The 12,599-nt window shown below is 49.2% G+C and overlaps 1 protein-coding gene across 1 annotated transcript in view; it reads right to left on the reverse strand.

Annotated features, from left to right (window-relative positions):
- Positions 1-448: 448 nt before the first annotated feature.
- Positions 449-12,599, reverse strand: part of LANCL2 (LanC like glutathione S-transferase 2) — a 57,065-nt gene continuing 44,914 nt past the window's right edge. Inside the window, exons 7-9 of the mRNA XM_004447887.5 lie at positions 9,625-9,801; positions 5,520-5,592; positions 449-2,587 (exon numbers count right to left, since the gene is read on the reverse strand). Of these exons, the coding sequence (XP_004447944.1) occupies positions 2,472-2,587; positions 5,520-5,592; positions 9,625-9,801 (366 nt within the window). The 3' untranslated portion in view covers positions 449-2,471. The remainder of the gene's footprint in view (positions 2,588-5,519; positions 5,593-9,624; positions 9,802-12,599) is intronic.

A 12,599-nucleotide genomic window follows, 5' to 3' on the forward strand; every position in this document is an offset into this window, starting at 1 on the left:
ATCATGTGTATAGCGGTGTAGCTTAAACGCATGAGCCTGATGGAGAACGCCTCCAGCACCTGCTAGCTGTGTGGCCTCGCGCAAGCCCATCAGCTTCCTAAACAGATAACAGCCAGACCCACTTCCCAGGGCTCTTGTGAAGATAAGGAAGCCGTGAGTGTATGCGGCTTTTATCCTCATCATCCTGCTGGGATTAAAAATGAATGCACATGTGGAGAGGGAAGAGCTCGGTGGCTGAGCACCTGCCTCCCACATGAGGCCCCAGGTTCAATCCGCTGTACCTCCTAAAAAAAAAAAAAGAAGAGCCCCCAGCTACCGTGCTGGTGTATTATCTAGCACATCATCGTTTTTAAGTGAAGAATCAGCTTTTCAGAAGGGTGGGGACCAAAGCTTTCAATCAAGTGTCAAACACAGAGAGGTGAGAACAGACCAAGATCCCACTCGGCAGCACCACACAACCATCTTTTACTAACAAAACAAATCCAAACACTTTTTGTGGACATCAACTTTTTCCCTTTGTATCTGAAAATGGTATTGTGCATGTACATATTTGTTAAATGTGCACATTTTGGAGAACGCAGTGTGGACACAAGCAAATTCAAGAAACGTACGTGGAATACTCAAACACCTGTACTATTAGACCCCACTCTCAGGCCCTGTCCTTGAAGCGCCTGCCATGTCCGCTCTGCCTGGGGACCGAGTGCTCTAACCACCAGCCGGGCAGACAGCACGCCAGCGAAGCACAGCACTGCACAGCTGCCGGGCAGCCTGCGAGAGGAAGGGGCGGCCCGACCCGCTGACCTCCTGACGAGCTGCCAATGGGGTCTCCCCTCCCCGAAACCAGGCTCTTGGGCGCAGCAGCCAGCTTTGGGCCGTTTGCTCCACAGCAGTTTCTTTCCCCCTCCATGTTAGATGGAAGCCTGAGAAGCGGGTCTCCAACGAGCACGCGTGGGACCCCACCTGGCTGGGCGCCAGGACAGGCGGCCCCCGCTGCCGCTCTGGAGCTGTGCGGGCAGCGTCGGGGCTTTCCGGAACTGCCCGTCCTTGCGCAGACAGGCTGTCGCTGGGCGCGGGGGTCCCGCGTGCAGCCCAGGCAGGGCTCGTGGGGAGGCTCTGTAACCGGCTGTGTTTGATGGGGCGGCTGGGGAAGGGGTTTGGGGTGAACCCTGATGTCCCGTCAGCGGTGGGCGCTGGAGCGCCCCAGGAGTGCGACGGCCGGCAGGGAGGCCCCGAGCGAGCAAACCCTCAGAGGCCGCCAGACTGCCTGCAGAGGGACCCGGCGTGACTCAGCCCCGCAGGGCCCGCCAGGAGGGGCCGGGAGGGGCCGACGGTGTTGGGCACTGTTCTGAAAGGACTGTCCAGATTCTCCGTAGGAAGGGCTGGGGCGAGGACGAGGGTGTTTGCTTAGAGACCCCTGTGGACAAGGACCAGGCTGACCGGAAGTCCTGGCCCGGAGCCTGCAGGATGGGAAGTTCTCGCCAAGTCCCAGACCACCTGGGTGGAGCCAAGAGGAGACAACCCTTCTAAAACCTCAAGTTTACGGAAGACCACAGGGGGGTGCTAATCCAAACCAGTGCCATACTTTTTAATTTAAAAAAAAAGTCGCACAAATAATACTAAATTTTTCTTGGTTAGAACATTGTGTTTCTCATATGTATAAATGCACACTAGTGCTTTTATCTTAATATACTTCATCAAATGTGAGAGTTTATCATCCCAACTGTGGACAAAATATAAAGACTGTACTCATGCCAAATTTCTACTTGGATGACTTACCAGATTTTTAAAATAAGTTTAGCGGCAAGGACTTGGATCCGGTTTAAGCTCTTTGTGTGCCTGTTCCTGCAGCAGCAGGTAAAACGCTGATGAAATGGGTGGGGCCCTCCTGCGGGTGCAGACCTGCTCCCTGCTACTCCAGGTGCTGAGGGGAGGCGCCCCTGCCCCCAGCCCCAGCCTGCAGGGCGCCTTCCGGAGCCCACCTGAGCCTGCACCCTGCCGAGGAGCAGCGCCGCAGAGCGGGGCCCAGTCCTGTGGCTGTCAGAACACCAGGAGGGCCGATCGGCCACCTGTGGCCAGCCCCTCACCCGAGGTCCGCAAGGCCCCCTCTGCCTGTGCCCATCTCGACGGCACCCACGGCCAATGCCAAAACAGCCTCGCTGCCGGGAGGACGTTCTGACCCAGGAGCGCGGCGCCCTGACGCCCTGCGCGGCCTGCTCTGGGAGCGTGTGAGGAGGCGCTCTGCTCAGGACGACGTGCACCACGACACTGAAAGCATGCACTAGAGAGCCTGCGGAGGAGGGTTCACAGTTTACAGCCGCGAGGGGCGGGACACGCGCTCACTGGGGTGGGTGGGGGGGGTCCTGTGAACAAGGGCCGGAGCAGGTGTTTGGTTTTGATCTTCTCTCTCAGGAGTCACGGCTGGTCTGGGCCAGGCACTAAGAAGTCTGGTGGCTTTTGGTCCAAATGGTATGTTAGTTATCTTTTTGCACCTTTTTAGCCCTCTGCGAAGAGCCAAGTTCAAACGCTGGGAACTGCGACGTCTCTGGTACCGGGATGTCGGAGAGAAAGTGAATGGCGCCAGCCATGCCTGCGGGGAGAAAACGGAGCTCTTAGGAAGGGTGGGGGGGAGGGCAAGGCCGGGGCCCTTCCTGCTCCCAGGGGGCAGGCGGCGCCCAGGGCTTCCCAACGGTTTAGGAAGAACAAGTCCCCACCCGCTGCACCTGACATCCCTGCATTTGAATATAGCAGGCAGATACCAATCGTCATTCTCTTATTTTTTTAAACATTGGCTTCGGGGCTTTAATCTTGGATCTTCAAAATTTAAAATGACTCTCACACCAAAATCTCTACCAAAAAAAGTTATGGAGGCTGCTATGGTGATATTTCAAAATATGAAATTTCCCCTCAGAGCCTTCACATTCTTACTCCAAAGAAAAAAATTACATTTTATTCCTTCTGTAGGTCCTAAGAATGTAATTTTGAAACGGACATTATTTGCTTTGTGTAAATCCCAACCCCAAACCACTACAGTAATCAAGCAACGATTTTAAACTCCACTCAGAGCTTGGAACTGTGGGTGGGGAAGTTGGAAGTCCGGCTCCAAGCCTCCCAGCTTCCCACTGAAAGCAGAATGCCTCTCTTCTAGAGCTTTGTTTGTTTACCATTCTGCTTCTGAGGCAACATTTACACACAATGAAGGACTTCGCCAAGTTCTGACAATGCATACACTTGTGTAAACCAAGGGCATATCTCGGTTTAGGGGCTCCAGGATAGCAGGACACAGAACCTTTCCGTCACCCCAGAAGTCCCTGGCTGACCCCTCCCCACAACTCCTGGCACCACCACCCCCAGCCCCCAAAGGCAGCCGCTGCCTGGATTTCATTCCGCCACAGACTAATTCTGTTTCACAACTTCATAAAAATGGAATTGCACAGCATGGAGCCTGTTGTGTCTGGCTGCTTTGGCTCCGAGAATGTGTACGAGACACTCCTGCACTCCTGTTTATTTTTCACAAAGGAAAAGGAAAGCAGTGACCCCTAGCGCCCCCGGCAGGGGGGAGCCCATGGGCCACGAGCCTTGCTTCCTTGCCCTGCTGGGAGGTACAGGTGCTGCAGCAGGTGAGCTCTGACTCGGCTGGGGCTCTCCCCGGGACCCTCTGCCCACCCCAGGGGATTCAGCTGGGCCTCTCTGCACCTGGTTCTGCGTGCGGGGCACGTGCAGGCCCAGGAGACAGGTGGGTCTGCTATGTCCCAGCCTCCAGGCCTGCAGCAGTCACAGGGGGTGCCCTACTGGGGTCTAGCTGCCGTAAACCTGAAGGAACTCCATTTATTCAGAGTTCAGTGTGAGCCCTGTTACAGTCCCTGCAAAAACACCACTGTTCTTTTAGCATTTTATGGCATAGAATACTAGCCACTTATTCTGAACAATACTATTTAATGACTTATTTGAATATTAAAAACATTAGTCCTCAAAAGATCTGTGACAAATGCTCTATTTTCTGCTCATTTTTAAAAATTACCCATTTAGAAATAAACAGGGCTTATTACCACAAATCATTCAGACATCCAAGGATAACAGACAACTACGAATAGCTCAACACGCATAAAGCTGACATGATAGATGGAATGTACCAATTCCTCAAAAGTTACAAACTACCACAAATCACCCAAGATGAAATAGATAGCTTGAATAGCCCTATAACTAGTAAAAGAAATTGAATTTGTAATTTAAAAACTCCTAAAAAGGAAATCTTAAGGCTCAGGTGCCACTGGTGAATTCTATTAAACTTTTAAAATTATAGGCCTATATCCTTCATGAATATACACACAAAAATCTATAACAAAATAATAGCAAACAGAATTCTTCAAAACATAAAAAGAATTACACATTACGTTCAGGTGGGATTTATACCAAGGATGCAAGTCTAGCTCAATATTCGAAAATCAGTATCACCCACCATATTAACTGGTTAAAGAAGAAAAATCACATTATCGTCTTAGTTGATACTGAAACAGCATTTGGAAAAATTCAAGACTCATGTATTTATTTTTAAATCATTCAATCATTTATTCTTAAGTTTACTTTGGGATTGGTGTAAGATGTTGCTCTAAAGTAATTAAAACTTATCATCAATTTATAGCAACACCACTGTGTGTTTGCTGTTTGAGTCTGGGGCTTATGTTAAATTAATTCATACATAAATATACATAAATATAACAGATATAAAAAATTTGGGTCTCTGTAGGATTTTTGTATCCCTAAATTTTATTCTATTTTTTTATACCTGCAGCATGTTCTGATTACGTTGCTTTTACCAATTTCCTGACCTTAACCTTCTTTTCATAATTTTCTTCAACATTCTTGTTATTTTAACTAATTAATAATATTCTAATTACTAATACTTTCTCATACTTCTTTATATAATATAATTAAATATACTTAAATAACTATTCAAATTTCCTATTATATGCACAATATTACAGATGAAAGGCAGAGGAGTAAATTCGTTATGTCTTCGATTACAAAGCAGCACTTTATATTCTGCCTGTATAGATCATGAAAGATCTGAAAATACTTCGAAGATGTTCACAGGTACAAAAGTAGGTAAGGTAAAGTGACTCAAGATAATTTTCAGCAATAAACTAATCTGTCAGCAATTATTTTATATAGGTGATATTACTCAAGCCATCAATTTTTTAAAAATTTATTTTTGAATGTTCATTAAAAAAATATGAGATCTCCATATAGCCTCTACCCCCCTCACCCCACTCCTCCCACATCAACAACCTCCTTCATCATTGTGGCATGTTCATTGCATTTGGTGAATACATTTTGGAGCACTGCTGCACCTCATGGATTATAGTTCACATTGCAGTTTACACTCTCCCTCTGTCCACCCAGTGGGCCATGGCAGGACATACAACAAGCCATCAATTTTAATAGTGCTGCTCCATAAAGAAACAGAAGGGGCAATTTTGCGAAGCCAAATGCTTAAATCTGTGATTTTTTCTCACTCTTACCTTCAAAAAGAGAATAGGGTCGGTCAGGAACACGGCACCCATGAGCGCCATAATCTAGACACCACTCTGCAAACTGGGGAGAGAAAAGACAGACCTTTCTTTCCTCTTTTCAATTTTCACTGTGGTAAGATATATACAACACAAAACTTCCCATTTTAGCCTCTTGCATGTGACAATACAGTGATGTTATACAGTCACAATGCTGTGCTCCCATCGCCACCATCTATATTTCCAAACCTTCTTCCTCACCCCAAAGAGAAACTCTGCCCTTAAAGCAACAACTCCCCTACCGCTGCCCCCCCGAGCCCACCTCTGATAACCTCTAATCTGCTCTGGTTTCTCTGAACTCGCCTACTCTAGGTATTCCATGTACGTGAGATCATACAGTGCCTGCCCTCCCCTTGTCCAGCTTATTCCACTCAATGCTGGTGACTCCAGGGCCATCCATGCTGTCACAGGGGTCGGGCCTTAATTCCTTATGACTGAACGATATCCCATCCTACGGATAGACCACACTCTGCTTATTCAGTCACCCGGCAAAGGACACTTGGATTGTTCTGGCACCCGGGAATAATGCTGCTGTGAACGCTGGTGTACAAACACCAGCTCAAGTTCCTACTTTCAGCTCTCCTGGGTATATCCCCAGAGGTGGAACTGCTGGGCCCCACGTTAAGTCTACAACTACCTTTCTGAGGAACTGCCACGCAGTCTCCCACAGCTGCCGCGCCGCTGTGCATCCCCACCAGCAACGCGCGAGGCGCCTATTTCTCCGCACCGCCAACACTGGGGTGAGTCCTCAAGGGGGAGCTAGACTTCCCTCGGGAGACAGGCCATGAAGAACGCGAAGGCCGACTCTCAGCGCTGCAGCGGTCAGGAGCTGGCTCTGGGCTTGAAGGCGCCACCACTTCTCAGCTGGAGGACAGCTGGCAAGCCACCTTCTTCTCTCACCTGTTCCTCATCTCTAAGTTGACATCTACCTCAGAAGTTACAGGGAAGACCGAAAAAAGCCCAACACTGTGGCAAGTCAGCACCACCACTCTTCTTTCTAGGCAATGCCTTGTGCCCCTGCAGGCTGTGATTTCTGATGTAACGTAAACACTCTATCCCGATTAAAGCCCCTGGCTCTCCAACTGTCCACACAGCCACCTTCTGCTCCCCTGCCATCTCCTCTGGTCTTGCTGAGAATCACTTGGGGTTAGCTCCATTCCAGCCATTCTCAAACTGCTTGGAAATGTAGCCTACACCCATTACTTCACCTCTCTCCCCAGTACCTTCATTATCTTGCGCTAGAGCACTGAACACTGCCATGTGGCCACTTTCTTCACCTTGAAAATTCCTCATCCCTTGGTTTTCTTTTGAGCTCTGACCCTTCCTTCCCAGACCTCTTCAATGATTTTTAAAAATATCCTTCTAATAAAGTTCCATATTTTGCTTAAGTTAACATAATATTTTTGTCATCTGTATACCAAGTCACAAGTACTAAACATAAATAATATCAAATGCAACACATGCAAATTAAATTTACTCCACCTTCTATAGTCCAAATCTGTTATCATGGACTGAATCATGTCCACCACAAAAATGTGGACAAGTCCTGAGCCCTGAGCCCCAGTTCAGTGGATGTGAACTCATCTGTAAATAGGATCTGAAAGTGAACAAGGGTGGACATTAACCCAGTCTGGCTGGAGTCCTTATCAGCAGAGGAAATGTGGACACAGAGGAGTAAGACGAGAGCGACAACCATGAGACAGAGCAGAGCTTGAGGTATGGCTCACTGGAGAGCCTCCACCAGAACACCAGGGACCGCAGAGAAGGTCCGACCCTGCCAACACCCTGATTTTGAACTTCCAGCCTTGAAAACCGTGAGACAATACCTTTCTGTTGTTTAAGTCAACTAGTCTGGTATTTGTTCCAGGAGCCCTGGCACACTGAGCCACCTGCTCTCCCTATCTTGTTTGGTGGATCTTCCACCTGTTTCTTCTTGATCAGACAACAGGTAGATAGATATTCAGATGTTTCCATCTTTTCCACATTGGAAAAAGGGTCGCTAATATCTGACAGATCTACATGTTAAGTGTCCTTAGTTGATGACTCAACATTTCTTGCACTAATTATTGAACAACAGTTTGGGAAAACTCAACCTCCAACTCATCCTTCCCAGAGAGCACAGCAATCTTCCTAGGGGAGGAGTTCCAAATCAGGACTCAACTCTGAGTGAACATTAAAATCACCTGGGAGCTTAATTAAAACACTGGCACATGGGCTCCCTCATTTAATTGGCTTAGGGTGGGATGCAGGCATTATTTTCAAGCTCCCCAGGGTGATGCCAAAGTGAACAAGGTCGCCGGAAGGGCAAAGGCTGAGCTGCTTTGCCTGCCTGCTGCCTTCATCCGTGAGCATCCTCTCCTCCCCCTTGGCATCGCACATTGCCGTGTCCCTAGGGCCTTGCACACCGCACGCTGTGTCACGCCTGTTCATGCTTGCAGTAGCTCTTCCTTATCAGGAGTGCACTCCTCTACCCTAGTTCAACCCTTTCCTGGCCCACCTGAAAACCTCTTCACCTTTGGAAAAACAGCCAGGTCTCCTCCTTCATAAAGTGTTTCCGCAGTTGCCCATGTCTACTGGAATGACTATCAAGGCCGACGAGAACCTTCACTATCTGCCTGCCTCACCTCCCTGGCTCCATCGCCCGCACGGCCTCACTGTGCTGCACTCTGGCCACAGTGAACCCCGAGCAGCACCCCGTGGGCCTCTCCCTCTAGGCCCTGGTACAGGCAGTTGCTTCTCCTTTCAACATCTATCTCCAGGCCCCTTAGTTTCATTTCCACTGTCCTTCGGGTCCCAGGGGGGCATCACCTCCTGACCCCACGCCTGGGCAGTGCCCTCCCATGCGCTCCCATCACTTCCTGCTCTTTGCCCACACTGGGGTGTGGGTGCTACAAGAGATGGCGGCTCTGTCTCAGAGGCCACAGAGAATGAAGGCGCTTATTCTATTTGGGCTGAGAAGAGGTTTCATAATAGTAACAGATGTTCACTGTCCCGAAAATTCAAACACTGAGTCACCCAGAATGCCGCCATCTATCAAGGATCACTGAAACCACTGCGATGTATTTTCTTGCAATTTTTCTTCTCTGTGCAAATCACTGTATTTTGTGAAATTTGTAGAATAAAAAAATACCAGCAGACACACTGAGTTTTGCTCTGGGCTGCTCATTTCCATACACCTGACCATTTACTAGGTGTGCGGGCACAGTCCTGGCGCCGGGGGAGGGCAGGGACCCAGACCAACAGGCCAGGAGTGCCCACGGCTGCTGCCATGTGCTCAGTGGCGCTGGTGAAGCCCGACACTGGGAGGTCTCAGGAGCTCTCCTGAGAACATCGCGTTTAAGTCGAGCTCTGGATGCCAGGGAGCTGCCATGCAAATTTCAGGGCAAAGAGCATTCTTGGTGGAGGAAGCAGTGGATGAGAGTGGGCATGATGGGGAGGAGAAGCAGGCGACGGCCAGGTGCCCGGGCTCTGAACTCGGAGGAGGAGGTAGGTTGTGCTGGCCGTGCAGCGGAAAGCCAGGAGCACTGGATGCAGAGTCCAACACAGATGATCCAAGCCACACCTTAAGATGCTGCCCAGTGGCTGTGTGGGGAGTGGCCTGCAGGGGAAAGGGTGGAAGCAGAGAAGCCAGGCAAGGTACGACGGGGGCCTCGACAGGACGGCACTGTGCTGTCTCAGACACATGCTCTCAAACTGATCCTTCCTGGAACATCCTCAGGAGGTGGCTAGTTTTTTTCTTTCCATTGGTATAGATGAGGGCACAGATTTGGAGAAGAAATGTATCCCAAGTTATAAAGCTAAAACGATAAAGGTGGCAATTCTACCTAGGTGGCATGCATTCAGAGCTTGTGTTCAGAACTCCAAACTGTTCTTACTTACCCTGTGAGGAAGGTACGATCACCCCCGCTTTCTAGAAAAGGCTACTGTGGCACAGAGAGAGGGACAAGGCGGGGCATGAACAAGAGCTGGAGAAGCAGGCAGAAGGCGGCAGAAGCTGTACTTGTGGACTCTGCCCGTGTCTGCAGGGCGCAGAGCTGCCTGGAGAGGGGGTCCTCACCTTGCACGCCCTGTAGAGGTACTTTTTGTCCTGCGTGAGATGGTAAAGACACAGGAAAGAGTAGCCGTTTCCGGCGGTCCCGTGGCAGATCCCATAGCCCTTCCGCAGCAGACCTCGCTGCCAGATGACATCGCTGCACTCCATGGCATCTTTCAAGTACTTCTCCTCCTTAAAAACCTGAGCAACAGAAAAACAAAGCAGCGTCTCAGAGTGTTTTCAATGCAGAGCTGGCAAACTACTTTCCTCTCCTGGTTAGAAAAATGCATGGATGTTAGGAAACCAGAAATGGCACTGGGGAAGAGCTAGCAGCACCAGTCACAGCACCTGTAAGCCCGATCAGCCCATCCCTTCCTGTCCTCCTTCCTGTTCACTATTCTGCCAAATTCTAATATTCAGTTTTTAAAAATTGAAATTAAAACTGCTATGTGTCTTTGGTAAGATGTTGGGCCACAAGCAAACCATTCCATTTCCCTGGACACACTTGCCCCCACTCTAAGGCTGCTGGCCTCACAGAGATCGAGGGATCGTGGACCCACGATGCCCTTGCACCTGGACCAAGGGCATTCCAGGTCCTGGGCCAGCCCCCACCCAGACCCCATGATTCCGCACGACCAGGGCCAGGAGCTCTGCCGTGCTGCCTCCAAGGACACGGGCACCCAGCCTCCGGGCCAGGGCTGCAGAGACAAACCTGCTTGGCACAGCTGGCGTGTCCACCAAGGCCACAGGCAAATGCCGCAATGGTCAAGAGGAAGCTCTTTCCACCTCCCCTCACTCTTTTAAATTTTCTTCTCTTTCTCCTCACATTTCAATTATTTCACTTCCTTGCCCTTTTCCTCTGCATCTGTTATCAGTGGGCTCCACATGTTTGCCTTGTCTTACTCTGGTGCCAGTGAGTGTAGGCCAATGAATCTGAGCACCACTAGAGGCTCTGCGTGCAGGTGGCCACGGTCCTGAAACCACGTGGAGAGCAAGACTGACCCTCCAAGGAAACCTGACTTGCCCCTTCTGGCTTCCCTCACCCCGTGCCTGCTGCCCTGGGAAGGGATGGATGGATGTCCATCGTGCCACTTACCCGTTAGTTTCCTCAGAGCTGCAGCAGCAGCAGTCCTCCCTCACTGCCATCATAGCCTCACATGCTCCAGGCAACAAGCTACGTTTAAGCTATCTGAGCATTAAAGGATTACAGAAAAAGCACCCAGACTTAGTCAAGAATTCATCTGCTCTGCATTGTAGGAATAGCTTGGCCAGACAGCTCATTTACTGCTCCAAAATGGCCAGTCTCCCTGGGAAGTGCCACGGCAGGCAGTTTGGGGAGACACTGTGGTACTGAGGAAAAGAGGGACCTGGAGTCAGGGCACAGGGCCCTGCCCTGCCCACAACTGCTAACTGTGTGTCCTGGAAGTCACTACCAGTTCTCTGGAACTGTTTTCTCATGCTACAAAATGAATGAACTGATTCTGAGATAGCCCAAATGTTGAAACAGACACAAGGGTTTCAAGGCCATTATGAAAACCATCTTTAAGGATAAAAATTATGCTCTTAATGAGTAACTGTCAGGAACTCTCAGCAGAGAAACAGACATTAAAAATAAAACAACAAATGTTCTGGATCTGGAAAAAACATCAATGTCTTAAATAAAAACTCACTGGGAGACAACCAGCAAGATGGCAGTGGAGTAAGGAGCTCCTAGAGTCAGCTCCTGCTGCAGGGCAGTTAGCAAACACCCGGAACTCTCTGGAGCAGCTGAAGCACCTGTTCAGGAGGCCAGAAGAGCATCCTGCCACATCCTTGAAGGAGTGGAAGGAGGAGATGCCCATCTGCAGAGAAGACTCATAAGTAGGGCTCTCCATGCCCGGAGGCCGAAGCCATCCTCCACTGGAGGCACAATCCGCCTCAGGAGTTGTTCCACGGCTGGAGTTGGAAGCTCCACTTTCCAAAACAGGGGAGGAAGAGATGGTTGGGCACCAACTGCAGCTACTGATGAGTAAATTTGGCAGGCTAACATATAATCCTAAGAACAGCTAAAGCTTGAGCCTGTCCAAGTCAGAAAGAGGCAGGAGCTGCCATCTTAGCTCTGCACCTGGCATGAGGGGAAGTGGGGTGGACTGAGAATCCTGGTGCTGATAGTGACCAGGTGCTTTCTACCCAGACCTGGATGCAACTCCAGCCTAAGCCCCAGCCCCACCTCTGGGAGGGAGGAAGCTGGGGGGACCTGCACCAGCCTCTTTGGGAAAATACAAGCCACACCATGGAGACTGGTGACCATCCTACTTTGGTGGTGCAAGCTGCTTCAGGAGTTATTCTATAGCTGGAACTGGAAGCTCCATTTCCCAAAAACAGGGGAGGAAGAGACAGCTAGCCATGGATTTCAGCTACTGATTAGTAAATTTGGCTGGCTTAAGTATGACCGTAAGAACAGCTAAAGTTTAAACAGAGGATAGCTTGAGCCTCCACAGCTTACAGCACCAACTACATTCTTGCCTCCTACTATATAACCAGCAAGGGAGAAAGGGCAATAAAGCCCTAAAGAGAGAAACTGCACCCAGAATAAATACTCTAGTAATCCAGATGTCAAGAAAACAACGAAAAATTACAATCCACACTAAGAAACAGGAATCTATGGCCCACTTAAAGGAACAAGATAAGCCTCCAGATGACATAAAGGAGTGGAGACAACTAATCATAGATGTTCAAACAAATCTACTTAAAAAATTCAATGAGATGGCTAAAGAGATTAAGGATATTAAGAAGACACTGGATGAGCACAAAGAATTTGAAAGCATACATAGAAAAATAGCAAATCTTATGGGAATGAAAGGGGCAATAAATGAAATTAAAAATACACTGGAATCATATAATAGCAGATTTGAGGATGCAGAAGAAAAGGTTTCGTAAGCTTGAAGAAATGGCCTCTAAAAGCAAACATACGAAAGAACAGAGAAAGGAAAGAATGGAAAACTTGAACAAGGTCTCAG

This window comes from Dasypus novemcinctus, chromosome 5, assembly GCF_030445035.2.
Source record: "Dasypus novemcinctus isolate mDasNov1 chromosome 5, mDasNov1.1.hap2, whole genome shotgun sequence".
NCBI classification, from domain to species: domain Eukaryota; kingdom Metazoa; phylum Chordata; class Mammalia; order Cingulata; family Dasypodidae; genus Dasypus; species Dasypus novemcinctus.